The sequence below is a fragment of the Notothenia rossii genome (assembly GCF_949606895.1).
Source record: "Notothenia rossii genome assembly, chromosome: 10".
Taxonomy (NCBI): Eukaryota; Metazoa; Chordata; class Actinopteri; order Perciformes; family Nototheniidae; genus Notothenia; species Notothenia rossii.
The window spans coordinates 21,637,936-21,662,783 of NC_136908.1; the positions used below are offsets into that span (position 1 = coordinate 21,637,936).

Here is a 24,848-nt window from a genome sequence, read left to right on the forward strand (position 1 = left end):
CCAACATGAAAGATGAGAATTAGTATGTAACCAATTAACACCCCAAACAATTCAACAAGTCAATGCAGTTTTATTGTATGGGAATGTATTTTTTTAGGAGACCAGTCTGAATGAACACCTGTTACTATATCTATATTCTTTTTACATATACTTTGGTACATTGAGTACAAATATGTTATTCAAGTGTGCTAAGAGGGACAATGATTGCTTTCTAATTTAGAATAGATAAAGCATAGCGGTAGAAAAAGCTAATTTTAAAACGTGAATTAAGTCTTTTTGTGGTTTTGCAGGGGAAATGTAACTGTTCAGCCAAAATGCCTGTGGATAATACATACTGTTTAGAATTGTCTTTATTATTGACCAATGTGCAAAATGTTATCGTAAAAAACTAGGAACATACAATATAGGAAATGTAAAACAGATATCAAGTGTAATAAAACTGTTGTTAGAGTCTCTAAAATATTCCTGCACATTCATCCTGTGTGGCAGCTACAGTGCAGTGGTGGCTATTTGTTCCACTTCCTTCTTCCATTGCAAAACCGTGTTGGGCTGCGTCCTTCCTGCTCTAAAAACAGACTGGGGAAGTTGTTAATGCCGTCTGGAGGGTGACACTGATACACACTGACGGGGCACCAGGGTGAAGCCAAAGTGTGTGCGTCAATGTCTTTTTTTGTGATAGTGTATGATATAAATGTGTTATCTAGATTATAGTTTCTGTTTTTATGTGTATTAATCTGGGTTTCTGCGCACAGGCAGGTGCAACGTGCACCTGTAAGCACGTGTTTGTGTGTGAGTGTGAGCTTGTGAGATAATCTATAATTAAATTCCTGAGTTTAATGGGATTATCGTTGGGAGACAAGCAGCACAACGTCCTTGACATCCATCCCCCCGGTTAGCCACGGGGTGAGCGACTGATAGAGACACTCACACGCAAATACAGTATATTTAAAAAGAGAGAGAGCAAGATGAAGAGGAGCGAGAAGAGATAAAACCAGGAGGCAACAACAAAGGGAAGAGGGAAAAAAAGCTCACAGTAGAGATCAAAGTGTGATGAAATGCTTGTGAAGTGAGAGAAAAGAGAGAAGACTTCCGGAGGGAAAGTGTAATGGAGAAGTGCCTTGCATTGTAATGATCTCATTTTCTGCTGCGTTACCACTGAAGGTCGACTGGCCTTTCCCTCAGCGTACCCCTCTCCACACCACTGCCTGCCAGAAGGGCCAAAAAGATATTGAAGACATCATGCAGAAAGCCCTTATTAGTTTGTCCCTGCCTCCCATATTACCGATTCATTTCTTGTTGATGAACTCTGTCTATCGCTACCCACGCTTAACACTCACTTTTTTATTTTAGCCAACAGAGAAACTCAAAAGATGATATCTCTTATTCACTTATCTTAATACAACATACCAGATGCTATGTTCAGATGATATTTCAATCTGTCATTGTTAGAATTACTAAATAATTGCAGGATTAGAAAAATGATGAGGCACATGAATTCAGCCTGCATGCATGGACATAACATAAATTATGCTTTTATCTCCAAAGTAAATCATGTCTCAATGTCTTTATTATTATACATCTCTGGTGCTCTCATCCAAAATCTTCTTTCTGGTAAGTGGATCTTGATAAATGTATGCGCCATATTGTGGGTCAGAACTAAGTGAATCATCATGTTTCCACACATTCACCCACAGGAATGCAGGTAAACCTATTTTTAAACTCACATGTTCGACCTGTTTAGCCTGCATTACTCATTAGCTCATCTTAATTGAAATGCATACCGTGTATCATATTGGTTAGCCAAAAGGTATATTCATGTGTAAAATCATAATGGGTGTATAGAGTTGATGCATACATTACACATAAAGCCTGTTTACTTTGTGCATACATACCTGCAGTTGACAATATACGGAAATGCCTGAAATAAGAGAACGGGCACATAGCAAATACATTAAATGTAACTGCCCTTAGCCTGTGCTAAAATGGCTCTTCCCTGTTAGCAATGCATAACCCTAAAAAAAAACAACTGGGCTGCACTTCATCTCCCTCTGCTGGTGTCTGAGAAACAACCCATCATTCAGTTGACCTCAATAGACACTGAGTTACGAGTTTAACATTTTTGCATTTATAATGATTATTATTCTGTCAATAGAAGTTACACTTTAAAATACAGTAAATCACACATATTAAAGAATAGCTTTACATTTGAAAAGAACCCAATGAATTGACAAGCCCTGATGCCTTCAGGGAGTGTTCGAATTATCTCCAGGGTTTAACACTTGTACAATTGTTTGTGATTGCTTAAGCCTATTTGTCAAAACATGACACGAAACTCACGCAATTCACACCTCCAAACACACAAGTAGCAGAACACTTAGCAAAATGAAATACTTCATATAAAACAAAAGTAGTAATATGCCCTAAAAAACAGAAAATACATAGGCTATTCTGTATAATATGCAGCCTTAAAAACAACAACATCATTTGTAGAGATACAAAAAAAGCGGCACACTCACCTTTTGCCTTTTTAAAGTGCTCACGCCTAATGAAAGTGACTTTACAATTAATGTTTTGTTAAATTAATTGGTTCAAAGTAATGTATTTTGAAAGGCAAGGGGAGTCATTTTTATTTATATCGTGCCAAATACCACTCTTTAAATGTGCCTTGAAAAGGCCAATAAGTTATATCATGTTTGACATATGAGTCTAATATGTTAAGCATGTTGCAAAAGGTGTGAGGCTGTGAATGTGTTTATAGTTGTGAATATCTGAGCTGAGGTCCTCTGGTGTCATTTTCAGTAATCGTGCCTTATGTGTCATTTCAGTCATTTCAGTGTGTTAGCAATTACATAAAGGTGAAGTCAAATAGACATTGAAAACATTTAAATTATTTAAACAAATACGTTGGGAATTGTTCACCTTAACATATCAAAAATAATCATAATTAGTTCGAAGGGTCACAGTAGAAGGAGAAAATATTGAGGTAACCAAACAATACATTGCGGAAACAAAAATCATATTAACGTTGGTAATTCCAGCGGGACATGAATATACCACAAGCCATATTTCCGGCTTTCGCGCCGGGAGAAGTGGGAGTTTACGGGAAGCACCTGAACGTAGCACAACATTACAGCACTCCAGCGGTGAGAAGAAACAAGGTAGTGGCTGTCACCTTCTTTAACTGTGATTTACTAACCAACTATTTCAAATTATTAGAAGAAAGACACCAATGTAAGTAACAATTAGTATTTTTATTGTAAAAGCGGTCACTGTTTGCCTGCTGACAGCTCACTCGGCTAACAGACAGCTGTCAAAACAAACGATTTCCTTTAATGCTTGCTAACTCTGCTAGCTAACTCTGCTAGCTTGTGCTGTTAACTTAAATCTCTGCTAGAAAAGTTACCGGTGTGGTCAAACCTGAGAAATTATAGGTCTGTGTATTCATAACAAAATACACGTCAAGCCCCTGAATAGTGCTCTCGTTATTTTCATGGGAAACTCGTTTAAGAACAGGCTTTTCTGTTATGGGTGGGGGACCGGCGGATGTAACTTTTACGTTAGCCACGAACCCAACTTTGCTAACCTAGGCTAGCTTCGCAAGAGTAAACTTTTCAACACTTAGTGACCTTTTTAAATTAAGTCAACAAGTAGTAATATCACCATTTCATAGCTTTAGCTCCATACAAATAAACTAATATCCTAGGATAAAGACACTAATTCGATTTTCTTTACGTTTTTACCACTGTTTTCTATGCGGAAGTGACTGAAAAGCAGTAAAACATGATTGAAATGAGAGGGATGTCATCATTCATAGCTAAAAAAAACTTCTAATTAAATCGATTTAAGCCGTCTGAGTTTGGCTAATGGATATCTTCAGCTTAACATTAGTTAGAGTTGAAGTTGAGTGACAGAAGGATGAATCAGCAATTATCTCAAATATGTTTTTAAACAGGTAACAACAACATAACATAACAAACACGAAAGTATAATGACATTACAATACAACCTCACAGAAAAGATAAAGAAAGACAAATACAAATATCTGACAAGATTTGTATTTGTTATTATTTTTGATATTTGCCTAATTGCTAACTTTATAGAACATATGCATTTATTTTCAAGATGCATATTCTTTAACCTTTAGAAAATGTGTTTGTAGTGCCTGCACATCTTGGTGTCTTACAGTAGAAATATAGATGCATGCAATGTATATTCTTTGGGCTGATTATTCGTTATAAAGATCAATTTCCCACAACCAAAATAGCCTTTTTAAAATAATAAATCCTCAGATTAAGGAGAGCTGCAACCAAATAATGTAAAGTCTATGGGGCAAGAGCTCACACATGCAAATCTAAATAAATAACACTTAAATAAAGAAAAAAAAATATTTGTATAATTGTTTTGAATTAAGATTATACCTACAGATGTACACACACCCACATCCTAAGGTTGACTGAGTCAAATAATCCTATTTTTAAAACGTGATTTAAAATTGTTGTGAATATTAATGTGCATATTTATTGTATGATTAATTGCGTAGTGTATAACAGTTTGCTGAAAACAAGATAACATTTTGGATTGTGTTATTTTATGCAACAAACAGTCCGAAACTCAAATGAAAATTAGATAGAAAAATTCAGCACACCCTGACATTTGATGAGCTGAAGACGTTAAATGTTTGACCCTCATATTTAATTACTAGGAAGGATAGTCATACATGTTGTCTTTTGACAATGACATTTTTCACCTTTGTTTTCAGCAGTAATCCTCTAGAGTCCATAGGTTCTTCTGATGAGCATGAAACGGCATAGAGTGAAAGAGAAGTGGCTTTAAAGTGATCTTGTTGCATCTCCAAAACAGAGCCAGCTTGATGCAGACATGTAGAAGAAACAATAGTGCATTCAAAATACGTTTGACCCCTTTTGGCTACGTTTTCCAGTCTGCTTGTGTTTGCACAAACATCTCAGAGGAATGGGTTCTGAAGATGACCAGTTAAGTTGGTCCTGACTCATCAGAGTTCATCGGAGTGCTGCCACGGCCAAAAGGCCCAAACAAAGAGCCAGTGATGAAGTGGCAGCGCATACACCCTTTACCATTGTCCCCCCTAATGAAGCGCCAGCCTGGGTATGCGAGCGGCTCAGCGTCTGCTTGGTCACAGGATCTCCAACAGTGTGTAATAAACACTGCGATACACAGCTACCTCTGTTGCTGTATCACTGCTTCTGCTTACTCATGGCATCCCAGTCAACCTGATACAGGCTAATGCAGGTTGTTTACATGCAGCTACACCTTCGAGACAAGGAAACTAAGTCACAGTTTTTTAGTTCCCAAGTAGACAAATCCTCACATTTGACCTCTTACCTGACCAAGAGTCTAGAAACAGAAATATCTTCTTAAACTAGTGGATATTAGTATTTAAGGAAGCATGAAGAAGGGGATTTGTGGCTGTTTAATGATCAGTTGAGTTAATATACTGTCATCTAGCTGTCGTTTGATCATTTCCAGCTGTACTTTTTACATTACATTACATTGCATTTAGCTGACGCTTTTATCCAAAGCGACTTACAATAAGTGCATTCGACCAGGAAGATACAACCTTTAAGAAAACAGAATCATATCAGTACATCAGGTTTCATAGAGCCAAACATTTCAAGTGCTACTCAACTGGCATTTAGAAAGCCAGCCCTTTATTAGTATATAAGTGCTTTGTTAGTAATTTTATCGCTCGAAGTGGAGTCTAAAGAGATGAGTTTTCAGTTTGCGTCGGAAGATGTGTAAGCTATCTGCTGTCCTGATTTCAATGGGGAGCTCATTCCACCATTTTGGAGCCAGGATAGCAAACCCACGTGTTTTTGCTGACGGGAACTTGGGTCCCCCTCGGAGTGCGGGTGCAGCGAGCTGTTTGGCTGATGCAGAGCGGAGTGCACGTGCTGGGGTGTACGGTTTAACCATGTCCTGGATGTAGGAAGGGCCAGATCCATTCGCAGCATGGTACGCAAGTACCAGTGTCTTGAAGTGGATTCTAGCAGTTACTGGAAGCCAGTGAAGGGAGCGGAGGAGCGGTGTGGTATGGGAGAATTTGGGAAGGTTGAAGACCAGACGAGCCGCTGCATTCTGGATGAGCTGCAGAGGTCGGATGGCACATGCAGGTAGACCAGCCAGGAGGGAGTTGCAGTAGTCTAGGCGTGAGATGACGAGAGCCTGGACCAGAATCTGCGCTGATGTCTGGGTCAGCTGGGGACGTATCCTCCTGATGTTGTAAAGCGTGTATCTGCAGCAGCGGGTTGTAGCAGCGATGTTTGCAGTGAAGGACAGTTTGTTATCTAGGACCACACCCAGATTCCTTGCAGTCTGAGTCGGGGAAACAACAGAGGTGCCGATGTTGATTGTTAGGTCAAGAGTGGGACAAACTTTTCCCGGAAGGAAGAGCAGTTCAGTCTTGTCAAGGTTGAGCTTGAGGTGATGAGCAGACATCCACCGAGAGATGTCTGCTAGGCAAGCAGAGATGCGTGCGACGACCTGGGTCTCTGAGCGGGGAAAGGACAGAATTAGTTGGGTGTCGTCAGCGTAGCAGTGGTACTTTGGTATGCATGTTCAAATGGAGTGATTCTAAAGGCCTACATCTTAAAACAACAAATCATTTTTTAGGTTGCATCATGTGACATTTTTAATGTTGGTAAATGCAATCTGTGAGTGTTAAGGATTTAGATGTTAAAGGCCCAGTGAAGTGCATGTTTTTGCACCAAAATGAAATGGCAGTTTCATTCCTTACATATCATTGTGCCTGTTCATGGCTAAAATAATTTTTAATAATTCATAATTAATGAATTAATGAATTATTAATTTTGCCGTCTGAGCCTAACGGAAGTTGCAGACGATAGTGGCTGTGACGTCACAAGATGTACCCAGTTGCGATTGTAAACATGGCGGAGACTCTGGAAAGTGATACTAGTGTGAGAGAAATGATTGATTTGGACAGCTTTTCGGACAGGATAGATGAGGAAATTGATCAATCTGGTGCACTTTGAGGGCAACATTAAGAGATTTATGGATACAGCTCTCAACACTCATATGAAACATATATTTCAATAATCAAAAAACATTGGAAGGATTTCTTAACCTATTTTATACAACTAATATTACATAGATGGAAATATTTGTTTACATAGATGACCAAACCCACTGAGATAACTTAGGCTACAGTTTACCTCCCTGAGCTGACGTTATCTCTCTCAGTCCCACAGGAGAGCACTCTCCCTCTCCTTATTGTTGAAACAGCTAATCTCCGTTAGCTCCGAGCTAGCACCAGATGCTAACAACAACCCTGTAACTCTGTCAGTCTCTCTTTCTCTCTCTCTCGAATCGACCACTGGCCTTTATTTATCATGATCAATCAAATAATCTACGAAACAATGACACCAGCCAGGCTCACCTTCATCTTTTGGGAACAGAAACATCGCCACTTCGGCAGACTTGACATTACTACAGCCAGCGGCAATGAATCGTTTCCCCTGTGTTTTTCATCCCTCTTTCTTCACTGTCGCCTCCATTGTCAGGTTTTCTCGATTGGCAATCACTTCCAGTCGACCCCGACACACTTTCCAGGAAAATACTAGCTCAAAAACGTTGAGAAATTCGACTTTGAAAAAGAGAAAAAACGAACGGTGGTGAATGTAAACAGTGCGGCGGCGTCCATCTCGTGACGTCACGCAGTAGATCGCAAGCCACGCCCACGAAGGCGAAGGTCGACTGCAGATTTCCCCGGAAAATTCAAAACTCGTCAAATTTGTTGCTATTCCAACATTTTTTATATGGGTTCCAATGGACAATTTTGGTCATTACTATACGTATTAGCATAACAGATCATGCACAGGTGCACACTTCACAGGGCCTTTAGTCTGTGGATCTTTACAGCTTTGGAGGGAGACACAAAGCATAATAGAATACACTTCTCAATATAGAAAGAAGGTTCTGCAGTTTGATGTTAGGGCAACAATAATGTGTAAGAGAAAATGTACAGCATCAATATATTATTGATTCCTGATTTAGATTCCAATGGCAGCAAATGATTCCTCGTCCAATTTATTTAAAAAAAAAAATAAAAAAAAAAAAAGTTATTATTCTTATGGATGTTTGGCATTAATGTAAAAATAAAAGGACATATGCCTATTACTATTGAGTTGTCTTAAGAGCAATAGACTTCTGTGGCGTGATGACATCATCATGCGCATACTGTTAATGCACCAGGATCCACTAACATCATATTTCCCACATTTACTGTTGTCTGAGGAAAAGCACCAATTTGATCCCATGTGCTCTGTAGATCCAAACATTCAGGGTACTTATTTGAATAAAAATAGTTATATCATGTTGTCAAAAGGTGTTTACAGAAACCTAAAATATCAGAATATAACATGTGTCCAGATGTGTAACTGAATAATAATACATGTTATTGTTCAAGCTGTTCATCTATTGAATTACAATGACACAAATACACCAGTATGTTTACAAGTTTTAATATTGCATTTTTAATAGAAGAGTAAGAAGGCTTTCCTTGACCCCCCCCCACACCTGTCGCTCCTCTCCTTCACTTCCTGTCTGCTTCCTCCTCCTCAGATGCAGACCATAAAGTGTGTGGTGGTGGGTGATGGTGCGGTGGGAAAGACTTGCCTGCTTATCTCCTACACCACCAACAAGTTTCCCTCTGAATACGTCCCAACGGTGAGCCACTTTTACACACTAATTCATCAACTGACACTTCAGTGTGTTCGTCACAATCACACATAGCTCTCTACTGTCAGACGTGTTGACTCGTTGTTTCCATTACATAGACTAAAGAAGGACGGTTGCTGTTAGCAATGATATCAACCAAATCAAAACATGCCTAATGGTAGTCAAAGAAGAATCACAATACAGACAAAGTATTCCCATTCAATAAGGGTTTAGCCACTATTGGTTTTACTTTAAAAAAACAACAAGATTTAAAATAATGTGGTTAAACTGCTTGCTTGCTTACAACCTGTTTAATTGCCCGACTGATTAAATGTATCCTTGCAAAGCTGCTGTCTAGATTATGGATCTCTAATCTTATAATCCTTATAGGAATCATTGCCAAAATTACAAAAGTAAAACTCAGTATGTAATAAACTTTAAACATTTAACTGTCAAGAGTTTAAAATGCATAGAAATGTGTTTATTCACGTTTTTGCAACAAGTTACTTTTCAGAAGATTGTTACCATGCCTACTGTGAAGCTACAGCCAAGAGATGGTTAGCTTAGCATAACAACTTGAACGGGGGGAACAAGCTAACCTGGCTAGCCAAATCTTTGCTAACTCACTGATCTAAAAGAAAAAAGATTTCCTATGGCGTCAAACTATTTCTGTAATATTACATGAAATTAGTGTTTGATGTTGGTAACACGCTCGTTAGATCTTATGCATTAAGGAAATGCAGCGGTTTGAACAAAACAAGTTGTTTTTGGAACTGTAGGTTGGAAATGGCTTGCTGCTCTTTTTCTTAGGATTCTAAGGATTGCGCTCCTCTGTTTGTGTGTGTGCAGAGCTATATGTGTGCACTTGCTTATTTTCATGTAGCTGCAAGTTAACATATTTGAGATTCTCTGGGGTCTGCTGGAGCAGGAAGTTGCCTCTCAGGCTCTGCAGATAGAAACGGAGGTCCAGAGACTGTCCCCTCAGCTCCACTCAGGGGCGGACTGGCCATCTGTAGAATCTGGAGAACCACAGAACGGCCAGTCGTCAAGGGCCATTGACGGCCGGCCGGCCGGCCGGCCCTTTAAAACAAAAAATGTGTTTAACGTCGTCATTTAAATTGCCGTTAATGCAGTTGTGTGGTTCTTATCTGTCAAATAATCTCACACGAAGAAGAAAAAAGACCGCCCAAACGAAGAGAAGGGATTAGACCATAGACGCTGCGGCAGATCAAGCCCCCAGGAAGTGCGCCGGACTCTGATGAAAATATTCGTGCTGGCCAAACGGCGGTACTACACTTCCGTTTGGTTGCCAGGCCCGGAAACACTTTTTCCCATTGACTTACATGGGGAAAGGATGGTCTGTAAATCGTTGGATAATTTTTTTTAAACTAAATAAACTACCCAGTATAAACATTTGTATAGCCCTTATTAAAAACATTCGTTCCTCAAATTGTGAAAATGTGCTAATAACGTTACTCTGAGAGTTATTTCCCTCTGCATTATGAACGTGCATCTAACCCACTGGACCGCGCCGCCCGGCACGTTCATGTGATGTGACGTGTTCAGTACTAAATGAGTTTTACACACAGGTTTTACCCATGGACTGGTTTTACCTTTACCTATGGATGCACAATAAGAACGGACCCGTATCACCTTACTGCCAGCCCACGGAGCTGTAATAATGGATATATTTCACATGTTTGCTGTCATCATTTGTAAAATATTATACTACATGGGCTGTATGATGTAAATATTTTATTAAATAAAGTTAATATTACCGACGTAGATTAACGTCCCTGTAGCTACTTATTGCACTTGCAATATACCATTAAAGGAGTTGAAGGTTGCTGTTTACTATTACTATAATAACACGCAGGGATAAGCCAGAGTTTACAACCTTTGCATGTGGGCACAACACGTTTTGACCCAGATTAATTAGCTATACCATATGATATCGCCCGAGGAAGTCGTCATACTTATAGATATATAAATATATTATGTGTCAAAGCTCTAATCAAATTAACAGTTGTATTAATTATACTTGTATATGTATATATATATATATGTGTATATATATATAGGCTATATATATATAGGCTATATATATATATATATATATAGCGTGTGTTGTATATCTATACACACAAATGAACAACCTTGTGTGTGTCAAATAACAAGTTGTATTGTAGTGTTTATTTTAGTGTTGTTTTATGCTTATCCACATTTTGATTTCAGAGCACAGGAGAATGCTGGGCACAACATAAAGCTCAACAGTGAAGCTGGCAATGCTGAACAAAAACATCTAGTTATAATATTTATTCAGCTGAAAAAGTGAACGCTCTACGAAAATGTAATTAAAAATACATGAGCATTTCAGGTAGAAATCAGCATTTTATATAGAAATTCACAAAAATAAGAAATGAAAACTAAAAGAGATTAACACAGTTAACACATGTATACCTCTGATGGCTGGCATAGGTGGAACAAATAGTGACAACAAATGCAAATACAATTTATATAGATTAAAAGGTAATATATATAATATTGATTGCAATTATTATATTAAAAAATCCACCAAACATGATCAAAAGGAATGCCCTCTGAAGGCATTTCATGGTTTGAAAAAAAGTTGAGGATGGGGTCCAGACAGTTCAATCAGGAGAGACTTCATTTTGTTTAAAGAACATTTATTGGAACATGTCATATGATAAATGTTAAGTCTTTGGCGATTAGACCCCGATCCTGAAATCTTATATCTAAATGGGGAAAAGCCGTGAGCATATAGGGAACCCCTCGGGGTCTAGACACTGGTGATGATGATGCTGAAGATCTGGATTTGATAAGGAGATGGGATGAAGAGGAGGTGTGATGAGGTCTTTGGATTAGCTCTCCTGGCTCTGGATATGATGAAAGGAGGTGGATGGGGAGGAGGCGGGCGACAGCATGAACACCTGAAATCACAGCTGACTGCAGGAGAGAGGAGAACCATTTTAAAGTTTGGCTGCAGCACAGTGATTGGCTGCTGGAGAATGAGGTGAATGTAATAGGTTAAAGACAGCGCCCGTGATGAGCTGATTATAAGCAGCTGCGGAGTGAATGTGTACATACCCAGTCTTCCTGAAAGAACTTGTGCTGAGCTTCATATAGTGACAAGTGTTCAACAGTTCTTCCTGTTGACAGAAGATGGCACTTTTCTGAGAGGGAGCCAGCTGGCAGACACTGGACAGTGGCAAACCAACCGATGAAACAGGAATCCATCTGAGAAGCTATGTGGAAAAGGATAACAAATAATGTCAGCAAGACATGAACATATTTAACCACCATCATTCAATTCTGTAATTGCAGGTTTGTTAGCATGATATTTCAAACATAAATGGCCTGTCTTAGTTTAAAGCCCACTCACCACGTCAAGGTGCAGGCCACGAGTGAGGGCACAACAACGATCACAAACAGTACATACACACGAGACAACACTTACATACATATAAATAACTTACATATACAATGAACATTTAACAAATACAATGTTTGGGTAGTTATTTTAATACATTGAATACATTTAACACATTGAACATAAATAACACAATTGAAATGTACAATAACTAAACCCTTGACTACATACACTATACATCTCCAGTGTGGCAATATTTCAGCAAGATTTGGTATCAGATATGAAAAAAAAAAACTGACCTGTTGAGAGTTTTGCGTGACTTGAGCCGCGTTAAGCGTACTCCAAGTAGTATCTTGAACACAGACTTGCAAACAAATTGGTCAGTTACAGTTGAACAACATAATGAATATCGGCTAGAAAGAAGCTTGGGATGTTGCTGTTGACATTCACATAAATCGTTCCACTGTTGAAAACCATGTGTTGCGTTTCTTAACAATAAATAAACAGAGGACTGTGACATACATTCAAATCCACATATAGAAGGACATATAGAATAAATATGTTTACTTACAACAGTCATAAGGAAAAGAAACGCGTACAGAGCTCATACACATAGAAGAAGATATAGAATAAATATGTTTACTTACAACAGTCATAAGGAAAATAAAACACGTACAGAGCTAATTACTAGCTAGCCGCTAACTGCCACGGCCGCCTCGTTAATATCAAACTCCATCATAACAATCCAGTGCCATGCTGTCATGACCGCGAGGCTGTTACGTGTACGCAAATTGACGTGCTTGATGTGAACGAGCATTTTGGGGGCGTGGTTAAAATTGCGCACATACGGGTACTTCTCAGGCATCCCGGGTAATCTGTGACGTTTCGCTCTCTCGAAAGTTGGGCCATTTTATCATCATGCGCTAATGAGCAACTCTCATAGGAATGAATGACGCCCCGCCTCCCACGCTGTATCCAGTTCTTATTATACATCCATGCTGTAGATAGGCAGAATGAAAACACATGCATACAAATTAAAGGAAAAGAAAAAGGTGGTGCCGAGAAGGCAAGAGAAAAAAAGGTGAAGTCAATCGCAGGTGAAGCATATAAATGTCGCAAATTGACAGACCTTTTTGGCAGCAGCTTAGAACAAGTGCAAAATGATGAAGAGAATAATGAGGGCGCGAGTTCAGATATACAGCCAGCCTCCTGCGTTCATGATGAGGGACAGAGTTGAGCTGGTGGAAGAACCAGCTCAACCCGCACACAAGTGCAGGGCAAGAGCAAGAGGTGGGTGAGAATGATCCCTTGAACTCAGTGGCGTTTTCTCCTGGAGGCCAAGGGAAGCTAAGCTTCCCCTGTTTTTTTGGATTGTAGTTATATAATTTTAATAAATAAATAAAAACACTTCGTTTAGCTTCGGTTATTATTCTGCCGGCCCATCTCTCCCCCATTCTCATTGAGTATTTTACAAAGAGTGAAACAGCGCTCCTCTAGATGTTATGGTGAAACAGTATATTGCACTCTCTGTTGCGAGAGGAGGCTATCCGAAATTGGCTTCCCTTGGTGAAAAAAAATGGAGGGATTGACCAATCAGATGAAGCCTACGTCATGCCTCACAATCCAATCAAATCACATCAACTTCAGTTCGTAATGTAACTGTCATCACCGCCCTTAAAAAGTAGCAAGCAACTGAAGCAAGTGCAATTATGGAGGGTGGAGATTTGGAGTATTTCATCAAAAATTATTTTACTAAACTTCCGCTACAGGCAGCAGCAACTACAAATGAAATCTGATGACAGGCCAATGCCCAAACTGGAGCTGTGTACAGAGGAAAAAAGGAGCGAATCGGACGTAAAACTTTAAATAATAAACAGCGGATTTCTAACATTTGACATTTCATGTGGCTGGACTGGGTCAGTTTCCAGGGCTGAATTTTAGTCCCAGTCCGCCCCTGCTAATCCTGCAAACTCTGACGTTTTAGAAAACAGCTGACTGACTGTTGACAGGCAGGACTGTCCTGCTGGAAATATCGTAAAGGCCCCTAATTGACGGGCAGCTCCCCTGACTGCCGGCTGGAATTTGTTGAGTAATTCTCTACTGTTTTCTATGGGCACCCCATCTCTCCCTCTGTCCGCAGTCAGCACACTTTGATCATAGGATTGCAGAAGCAACAGTGCTGACTCAGCTCTATCGTCCTCTTCCTGTCTGTCTGTCTCTCACACAGACACCCCCCCATCACATCATTTCAAACAACTCAATACATATATATATATCTTTGCATAAAGAAAGTTGCTTACATATTAAGCAACCTACTGTGGTGGGCAATTGGAGAAAATATTATATATGTCGTAATGTTATTTTGTCATAATATCCATATACGTTTATGTGATATTGTAAATTAGGGCTGCTCGATTATGGCAAAAATCATAATCTCGATTATTTGGGTCAATAATTGTAATTGCGATTATTAAATGCGATTTATTCATTGACTTTGAAAACATCAATTTATTGGAAAAAAAAAAGAAGTATATTTTACCCTGAACTTTAAGCACCGTATAATTCAACTGAAAAACAAAAACAAAAAAATAATAATAAAAAAAGAATCGTTTTATTTCGATTACGTTGTTTTCGTAATCCTTGCAAGCCATAATCGTAATGGCGATTAAAATACGATTAATTGAGCAGCCCTATTGTAAATATATCTAAATCAAAGTTCTTATTAACTGATATGCAAGAATCCAAACAAAGCCAGAGATATTAAATGGAGAGCCAACTTGTGGTCGGTATAGAAATATTTCGTTGGTAAAGTGGTAATATGTTGAGAATAATGTGGTCTCATAATAGTATTTCAATAATAAAATGGTATTGTTTAAATAATAGTAATACTACTTTGAGCATCTGCTACTGTTTGCTTTTCTCTTTCACATTCGGTATGAGATCCATCTCTGCCGACTCTCTGTTTTCATTGTTTGGGTTGAGCATGTTCACGAGTGCTACAAAATGTTGTGCGGTTTCCTGCTAGTCAGCCGACAAAGACAACAATAAAGAAACATCAGGAGGGAGGAAGTCTCCTCCAGGAAACAATCCCTCAGAAAACATGTCGCCTTCTGCAACATTTTATCTGGAGAGATACATTCACTTCCTGTATAAGATGTAAATACACCAAGTGTTGCAGAATGAGTAAGCAGAATGTAAATCAGTCAGACAGGGAAGTTATTGTAACACCAAATAACACAAGCGCTGATTAGCTGCTTCTCCATGTAGCTGCAGTGTTTTCCTACTGTACCAGTGTGGTGATCAGCTTGTTTCTAGCAGCTTCTGCAATCTGAGCCCTGTCCAAATGCATTATCATCACAAATGTGTGTGTACTTTGTATTTGATTGAGATATGTCTGTGTGTGTCTTTATGGCTCGTGTCACAACACATCACTCAGTGTTTCTGTCTTAACTTGAAATCACTAGGTGTGTGTGTGTGTGTGTGTGTGTGTGTGTGTGTGTGTGTGTGTGTGTGTGTGTGTGTGTGTGTGTGTGTGTGTGTGTGTGTGTGTGTGTGTGTGTGTGTGTGTGTGTGTGTGTGTGTGTGTGTGTGTGTGTGTGTGTGTGTGTGTGTGTGTGTGTGTGTGTGTGTGTGTGTGTGTGTGTGTGTGTGTGTGTGTGTGTGTGTGTGTGTGTGTGTGTGTGTGTGTGTGTGTGTGTGTGTGTGTGTGTGTGTGTGTGTGTGTGTGTGTGTGTGTCAAGGAGCCTTTTACAGAACGACTACAATAAAAAGCTCTTTATGTCCGCATCCTACCCAACGACCAATTCTAGCACTAGCAAGTAACACAACAAACTATTATCATGAGAAACAAGTCAAAAAACCTTCGTCATTTAGGGTTCAGGAAGGCTTCACATCCTTTTTGTCTGTTTTGTACGAGTTTTGGTTCTACAACAGGAAATGAACCAGAGAGAGAGAGACTGCAATTTTGAATGATAAATATCTCAGGGGAAAATAGTTTTTTAATTTGAACTGATCAAAATCGTATCAATCCTCTGCTCTACTCTGAACAGTTCTAAATGTAAATATATAAGTTCATCTTATCAGTGTTGCTAGACATAAATTAACTCCTACAAGATTATACTACTACTACTACAAAAATAAGTAATAATTCAAATAAATGAATAGGAAAATATGCTTGTGTTGTTTTTGAAATTGTCAGAACAGCTAAAGATACATTTTATATATTAATATACTTTCAGATCAGTTTAATTTAGTTCAAAAGTCATATCTTTACAAGCTTTTGTTAAATCAAGTCAATTTGTTTAATGTTAAGTTCACGAAATAAATGCATTTTAATCTAGTCTGTCATTAAAATGTAAATGGGATTTTTGTTGCTTTTTGATATTAGTATGCACTTTGATGCTAGATGTCGCCTTCATAGCTTAGCAGGAACGATTGACCTGTCTCACTACAGGTCTTTAAAACTGTACTGCATTGGCCATATAGGCTGTATATATTTTTTAATAATGTGTTCTCATTTTCTTCTGAGTTCTCAAAAATGATATTCGGCAAATAAAACAAAACTGAAGGTTTTTATTGCCTGAAGGTTTGATACCATGGTTACATATTCCGCTCAGCCGTAGATGTAGGAGAGTACAAATCCTTTATAGTCCCCCGCTGTGAGCCTGCCTGTATAAAGGAAGACTAAACAGATGCAGCAGTACACCTAGCAGTACACAGTGTTTGTAGGATGTAGCTTCCTCTCCCACAGGCTACATCCTCCATACGGAGCTTCATTCAAACTATGCGCTGTCTGCAGCAGCTCGACGTGTTGAAGCCGTGCTCTGTAGGCAGCAGGCGTGGCGGCTATAAAACACTCCCTGCTGCAGCTCACCTCCACTCAGAGCTGAGGTTGGCAGGCATGTTGGGACCGTGCTGCTTCTGTTTTTCATGGCAAGCAGCCTGAAGGTGCGAGAGTGATGCAACAGGAGGGAGAAGCGATGACAGAGAATGGGTTCATCTGAACAGCTTCAAAACTTCAAAAGTCCCTTTACTGGTAGCATGTGGCTAGTTTCACTTGATTTAAAGTTACAGTTTCTTAGCATTCATTCATGAAGATAGTATTGATGCTTACATCCACTTCAAATGATTGCAATACACAGTTGATGCCCCTTGAGATACCACTTCCAGTCAAATGTGATCAAACAATGAATCAGAATCACAATATACACAGGTACAAGATACAACTCGCAGGAGTCATTATATATGTGGAACGCATCATATGTCAAAATGGTGATTTCACAACAATTTCATTTAATCGTTTATTTGAACAGGGACACTGCACATTAATGAACACTTAAAACAAATAATGCGTCAAGTGTAAATATGCCGGATTTTAGCTTTGAGCTCATTTCCACTCGCAGTCCCTCACATACAACAAGAGACAATTCTCTGCCAAAGATTGCTCTACGGAGTCAAATAAATACAAAGATTCTGACAGATCCAAGAAGAGTTTGATATGCAAAAATAGTTTGAGTGAATCAATGCATCATTTTCATATCTGAGCGACGGAAATGCAGCTTTGTCTTCCAGGAATAACCTCCGACAACGATCTATGACGAAATATATTTCTAGTGGACTCATCGTCACAGATTGCAGGAATGTATTGCTTTCTTTGCATGATTTCATTTCCAGGCATAAAACTTGCAAACCAGATAAGTTAACTGATCCTAGAAACTGCTGTTGCAGCGACTCGAAACTTGCATTCATAGATATTGCTGAATTAATGCAGGAAAATAAAATGGCCACAGGCTATCACTGAACTGCTACTGAGCAGCTTAGAGTGTTAAATGTTTAAAATCTCAATTCTTGCTCTTTTTTTCTTTGCACATTCAAAACGGAAAGTGCTCTAACAGAGTCTAGGCCAAGGTCTATGACTTGTAGTTTCCACATCTTTGTAGGGATTACACAATCTTGAATTGTGTTTTGGTTTTTATGTGAAAAGTCTCTACATGCACAATTGTATTTGCAGAACGTATCATGACTCATAGCAGAGAAAGAGAGAAAAACTCCCTCTGGGGGGAAGGTGGGATTTGAGCCTTTGCACACCATTTACATGCAGAAAAGAATGACAACACACAACAGGAAAGGAAAACCCCCCAAAGCCGTAATGTGGCCCCTTTAAGCTGGTACTACCATGAATCAGAGGATCCTGAGCGTAGGAGCATTCTCCAAAGCAAAACTAACAACCAGCATCAGAAACATCATGTCCTTTCTTGTTCAAGAACTCTGACCTTAGAAATGTGCAGGGTGGGGAAACTATATCATTATTATAACTGTGGACTAGAAAGAAAATATTTCCATTGCTTCCCCAGCCAGAGACTCTGACTTGTTTACTCTGTTGGTCTAGAAACGAGCAAACTAAGAAGCAACATCCTCCTAAAATCCCCTAAAGTTCTGCAATGATGTGTGTGTGTGTCCTCATGTACTTCTATGTGTGTGAGGACCAGTATGAGTTTCACACTCTGACGGAAGAGGACTCATTTGGAAAGACAAGACATTGTGTCTGGTCTTCTCTTCTTCAAAGGGTTGTTTACTCTTAGAATTAGGGTTAGGGTATGTCTGACTAGCATACAATATATGTGTCTTTTGTTGGACACTCTTAAGCCTCTTAAAGATGAGAAGTGTACTTCCTGTTTTGATTGAAAGATAATTTGCCTTTTTCACATGTGTACTTCCTTCCTTTGTGCTCCCCCCCCTCAGGTTTTTGATAACTATGCAGTGACAGTGATGATCGGCGGTGAGCCGTACACTCTGGGACTGTTTGACACTGCAGGTAAAACAAATCTGCATGTAGTTTGTATATTCAATTTGTGTTAATATGAATACTTAGTACTGAAAGGGAACAGAAACGGCAGGAGTAACAATAGAGTGGTGCAGGGATCTCACATTTCTCTCTGCCGACCAAGTTAAAGGTCCCTTGATAAAAGGGATATTTCCATATGATTTTGAACTGTTGCAGAAAGTAAGATCTGTGGCACACACGCATATATGATACTGCCACATCTTGTTCAGCAGGATAATCTTGACAGTAAATAAACAAACTACATCATTGTCACATGACCTTAAGCCTTAAGCTAACTAGTCTAATCTTCGGCGTGATGATGTTTTGTATTCTCAATAGGACACTTCTTAGCAACGGCTATTTTTAATACATTGAAGCTTCAGACATTCACCAGTTAGGTATTTATTGACATATTTTTATGACGGAGTACAAAACGTGAAAATGTCATAAGCTTGTGTCTACACCAGACAATACTTCGGGCATCGAACGCATTCCAAAACCCATTGACATCAAGAAGAGGAAGCTCAGAAGTGCTAGGACTCCTGCCTGCACCACTCTCATTGGCAACTGTTGGAGCCCACTCCACCTGTTACATCTTAAACGTTGTGTTTGCTGCCTGCTGTTGATCAGAGTGTATGTGCTTCTCCCTCTGCAGGTCAGGAGGACTACGACAGGCTGCGACCCCTCAGCTACCCTCAGACCGACGTCTTCCTCGTCTGTTTCTCCGTAGTATCGCCTTCCTCTTTTGAGAATGTCAGAGAGAAGGTGAGTTTGTGTAGTAAAGTCAGAGTCAGCATTTGTCAGTTTGGGCTTTTAATTGAAACAAACAAAAGAGGTTGTACTTTTTTCAACAACAAATCTTTAAGAGAAAACAGCAGTTTGTATACGAAGGCCTTTAGGAAGTGTTTAGTAAATGTGAAATGACTAATAATCTGGTCATAAACTTCCAGAAAAGCTGTTAAAGTTCCCTGACTGGGGATGAAAATTAAGAACAAAAAAACACAAACATTTGAATTCCTTTTTGAAATGTTAACACCATATCAGTTTAATTCTGAGAAGACAAATGTAACCATGACATTGAGAATGAGGTGTTATTCAAGACTCCCAGATGAAATGCCTCATGCTTCTCTCTCCGTGTCTCTTCACAGTGGGTGCCGGAGATCTCCCACCACTGCCCACGGACGCCCTTCCTGCTGGTCGGGACTCAGGTGGATCTGAGAGACGACAGCAACACTCTGGAGAAACTGGCCAAGAACAAACAGCGAGCCCTGAGCTGTGAGAGCGGGGAGAAACTGGCCCGAGAGCTGAAGGCCGTCAAATACGTGGAGTGTTCAGCTCTCACACAGGTACGCACAGAGGAAAGGCTTCTGCATCTAAAACTGGTCCACACATAACATGTCTTGAGAGAGAATGACTTTTTGTGAAGTATTAAGGGGGAAAAAAGGCAATTGCTGGTACGATATGCAAGTGGCTGGTAGATTTAAATCATTCATAAGTAGATGGGAACCGATAAGAAAATGCCGGGTACCGGGTACCCATGCAAAATACACAATTTCGGTTGTGGTTAACGGTTCCTAAACGCGGTAGACCCTGTATTCAACCGGGTCCGCCTGCACCGCGGTGACCCGGTGGAATACAGGGTAAGGGCGGACTGGCAATCTGTGTGTTCTGGAGAATCACAGAACGTCCCGGCTCGGTTCGCTGACGGTCGGCACTACCCTTAATTTTTTTAAACGGCATCATGTAAGTTGCGCTGACAGGCGACAGAGGTCCACAGTTGCCCCGCAGCGAGGCGCCCCCCGCCCTCCCGTAGACTGTTCACGAGCTCAGTCACTTCATAACACCAAAGATGGATCGCGGTAAATGCTCTAAAGTGAGGCTCCACTACACTAAAAAAGAAAAAGACAAGGCACAGTGCAATGCTAGTTAATCGCTTGCCACAGGCATAGCTCAGTTACAATAAAGCACAGCTATTTTGCAATACATTTGTATTGCATGTATATATTTTTTTTGTAAAAATGTCAGTTAAAGCTTAAAAGAATAAAGATGTTTTTGTTATCTAAACGTTTCACCTCTTTCTTTTACAATTTTGGAATCAAAACGGGGAATCGATAAGAATCGGAATTGATACATTTCAAACGATACCCATCCCTACTCATGAGCCGAAAGACAATATGAACATCCACAATGCATTCAGTTTATAGGTAAACAAAATGGTCCCTTCTTCACCCTTCTGATTTGTATTCTATTGATTTGCTCTGCAGCAGGTCAGGACAAACAATATCATTTCTGACTTTTTTAAATTGATATACAAAAGGATTTCAAGCAGCACTGCCATTCAGTTGAAATCCAAGGATGTTTGTAGTAAATTTCATTTTTCCAATACGTAGTGATACCCTGTAGTAATAGTTGGTATAAGACATCATTTTAGCTCAAATACCATACTGTTTGTTTCTGCCTCTTAAAATGTGTCGTTGAATTTGAATAAAGAGATGCATATATGTTTATTTAGTTTATGTCTACTATATTTATGTAAGATTCACAGTAAAGCAAAATGGTTTTAGGTTGGGTTGAATTGACTTTTTGGGACTGTTTTTTGTTTTACATTAGTTTACAAATGGCCCTTAAAACATGTACTCTGGCCACCATATTTTAGGGTTGTTAGTGAATGAGGTCAGTGCTTTAAAATGATTCAAAGGTTTCTAACCCCTCAGGTCTCTTTTTTCCTTTTTTTTTTATTAGCAGACATAGCTCATGAGTTTTTCTTTCTTTTCTCAGAGGGGTCTGAAGAACGTGTTTGACGAGGCCATCCTGGCAGCTCTGGAGCCTCCAGACAACAAACCCAAGAAGCGCTGCGTCCTGCTATAGACGCCACAACAGGAGGTGGAGGAGGAGGAGGGGGTGGAGGTAGACGGAGATGAACCCAGATGGGAACGGAGGGAGGCAGTACGGAGAGGAGGGGGAGGGTGTGGGAGTGGACGAGGTCATTTGTAAACAGTGCCTTCAGCCGTAGTGACTTACCGTGGGGTGTGGTGTTGGAAGAGGCTTTCTTCTCATCATAGATTCGTGTCCATTATAATATGACTAACACATGTGGACTCCTCACTAACCAGGAAACAGATTTCCATAATAGGAGGAGAGAGTTGCACGCCTTAAAGATACAAACAGTGTCACGGTTACAGCTCCAACTGGTAACCACCAACTGAAAATGTTGACGTTCATCAAAAGATATTTACCCAAGTCACACATTGTAAAGTTTAAGATGTCTTTGGTCAGTACACGCCGTTGTAGATTGCGCTGCCCCCTTTTCATTATATCATGGCTTTCTTTGGTCTAAAGCAGGTTGCATTTGCACCAAAGAGATAGTAGTAAAAAACAATGAGGCATTAATGATATTTGTTACCAGTCTGATTAAAACTAATAGAAGAGGAAAAAATGGAGCAGAAATAAACACTTTCTACAAACAAGTTATGTTTTTTATTGAAAGAGATATAAAAACCCAGTTTGTGAGCATCGTGCCCTGCAGCTGCTGTCGTATTTAGTGGTTTATTTTGAGTGGCCACGGTAACCTGACTTCATCCACAAAGAGATTCAGATTGGCTAATTAGAGTTTCTGTAGAGCTTCACTGACTTCGGCTTTGCAGTATAAAAGATGATGTGTACACACACACACACACACACACACACACACACACACACACATACACATACACACACACAGCAGTTAATGATGCACACCTGCAATAATCCAACAACAGGAGCGATGATCGAACTTGCACATCCTTAAGAGAAGCGTGATTTAGAAAAACAGATCAAATCTTTCAGTTGGAACATGAGTAGGTTGGCTGGTAGGTTTCATGAGACACATTTCAAGGCACAGGGTGGTCACCTGACAGAAATATGTTAGTGTTCAGCAAACATTGCCTTTTCTCTCCTGCCGTCTCACTGTGGACATCCTCACACTCCACTGTCACAGGGGAGTCATTATGTTTGGCTGTCACTCTTTAATACTGCATACCACCTGATATAAAGTATATAAGGTGTTACATATAGACCCCATCCCAAATAAACCAAAACTACATCCATTTTTAGAGACAATAGCATGTTTAATGCAAAAGAAACAGAGAAGAGTGTCGGCCTCTGTCTGTTGTGACATGTCGATGATGTAGATGAGTGAAACCCCAGATATAAGTCCATGAAACATTTTCCAAACAGCCATCTCAATTAGAGTCCTATCAAGACATCATCTAATAAAAATGTTGCACAAAAAAAAGAAGGCCTTAATTTAACTGCAGCACCAATGCCAGAATGCACCTAATTTATTCAATTGTGTGTGTGTATATTGAAACTTTGAGTAGTAATGCCTTAACATTTGTAATTTCGTTCTCAAAAACATTTCTGCCTTATTGCTTAGGATCCTAAAAAGTCATATCTTTTTTCTTTGGAAATCTAGTAACACCAACCAGCCCTTCTTCTTTAGCAGGCTACACAGGCAACACATTGAACAGCAGTGTTCCCCACAGAATTTGATTCAATTTGTGGGGGCATCGCACCCCCCGGCAAGAAAAGCCAAAGGCCCCTTAACCTATTCGGGTGGCCCACGCATCCACCCCCCCCCCCCCCCCCTCAAATAAGAAAATACATGCGAGTTCATGGCTACTGTAGACAACGTTCTTGTTGCTCTGCGTTGCGTTGTTAATGAGTGAGACACACCGGAGTTGAGGATCTGTGGGGTTTATTCTTCCAAAAATATAATGTAGGCATTTAGCAGACGCCTTATTCAGAGCGACTTACAATGACCAATTACAGGGACATTCTCCCTGGAGTAACTGAGGGCTAAGTGCCTTACTCAAGGGCACACTAGTTGTGGTGTTCCAGGCGGGATTTGAACTCGCAACCTTCCGATCATCAGCAGCCTCACTATCCATTAGACCGCCAAAAAAAGATACGTATATATTTATTTGTGGCGGCCACCCACAAATAAATCAATGTATGGGAAACACTGAACAGTAACCTAACCTGTTGATGAACTGGTTTATGGAATCCTAACTCGCCTTATGCTGTGGATAGTAGATGTGACTAATGAGCAAAACATTTCACTCGTGACCTCCTCCTATTGTTCGCTCCTGCTTCGCTCTCCTCGTTCGTTTGGCGTGTTAGCACCTCCTAGAGACCTTAAAGGGGAATACTGCTCAGTTTAAAGGTTTGTGTTGTTTCTTTGGGCATCAAGAAATCTCCACTGGAGCCTAAAATAGAATAAGTTTTAATTTTTAATAAGACTTAAACTTATATTATCATCAGTTATACCATCAGGCATCTTTAAGCAGGCAAACTGTTTGGAGTTAAACTGTTTAGGCGTTTTTGCTCGAATTACCTTTGTGTTATGAAGCTAAATTATAAGTACTAAACGATAAGAGTTAATTAGCTAAGGATCTGGAATAACCGATGTTATGTCGTGTTTTGGTATACTTTTTTAAGCTCTTCAAAACTGATTAACCACGGCCAAATAATAACCAAAATCTTTAAACTGAGAAGATTTCCTTGTAAAAATTAACTATAATTCCACTTTGCTTATATTTTTTCCACTATTTTGGAGATGACAGTTTATTCTGATAATGTATGGATGATTACAAGTATTATTATATATATAGAATTTTCTTTGCTCCTTATTGTTTCTTGGGGAACATTATTTTAGCTATTTTTTGGACATTTGAGGTTTTTATTTCTTTTCTTTTTAGATATTTTTACTTGACGGTTGAGTGCCTACAGTTTGAGTGAGTATCACAAACTAAACAACTTTCATGATAAGCTTCTAGTGGCAGGACAAAACAGCTTTAGCAATATTTACAGATAAGTGCTCTGTATACAAAGATGAATGTTAGAAGTGGTGGGTGTTTGGACATAATAAAAACAGTACTTGAA

At 39.5% G+C, this 24,848-nt stretch overlaps 2 protein-coding genes across 3 annotated transcripts; one reads left to right on the plus strand and one right to left on the minus strand.

Moving 5' to 3' along the window:
* The first annotated feature begins 3,048 nt into the window (after positions 1–3,048).
* On the plus strand, positions 3,049–24,848 carry LOC307021044 (cell division control protein 42 homolog). 2 transcript variants are annotated; one of them, XM_079652788.1, is made up of 6 exons: positions 3,049–3,158; positions 8,617–8,721; positions 18,845–18,917; positions 19,582–19,691; positions 20,075–20,272; positions 21,705–24,848. In XM_079652788.1, exons 2-6 carry the CDS (start codon positions 8,617–8,619, stop codon positions 21,792–21,794), a joined length of 576 nt encoding a protein of 191 aa, XP_079508914.1. In that variant the 5' UTR covers positions 3,049–3,158; the 3' UTR covers positions 21,795–24,848. The 2 variants fall into 2 exon arrangements, with proteins under 2 accessions (XP_079508914.1, XP_079508915.1); XM_079652789.1 differs by having other exon boundaries at positions 3,110–3,231.
* LOC307021043 (uncharacterized protein) lies at positions 3,242–8,607 on the minus strand. Its single transcript, XM_079652787.1, has 2 exons — positions 7,433–8,607; positions 3,242–6,527 (listed from the first exon to the last, which is right to left on the minus strand). The coding sequence occupies exons 1-2, from the start codon at positions 7,455–7,457 to the stop codon at positions 5,719–5,721; spliced, it is 834 nt and encodes a 277-aa protein (XP_079508913.1). The 5' UTR covers positions 7,458–8,607; the 3' UTR covers positions 3,242–5,718.

Bases quoted from the DNA above. Each gene is read 5' to 3' on its own strand.
- LOC307021043 (XM_079652787.1), bottom strand. From the start codon at position 7,457: ATGTTTCTGTTCCCAAAAGATGAAG. The intron at 6,528-7,432 runs GTGAGCCTGGCT...TTCCCCGCTCAG, and splicing joins TCTGTTCCCAAAAGATGAAG to AGACCCAGGTCGTCGCACGC.
- LOC307021044 (XM_079652788.1), top strand. From the start codon at position 8,617: ATGCAGACCATAAAGTGTGTGGTGGTGGGTGATGGTGCGGTGGGAAAG. The intron at 8,722-18,844 runs GTGAGCCACTTT...CCCCCCCCTCAG, and splicing joins CCTCTGAATACGTCCCAACG to GTTTTTGATAACTATGCAGT. The intron at 18,918-19,581 runs GTAAAACAAATC...CTCCCTCTGCAG, and splicing joins GGGACTGTTTGACACTGCAG to GTCAGGAGGACTACGACAGG.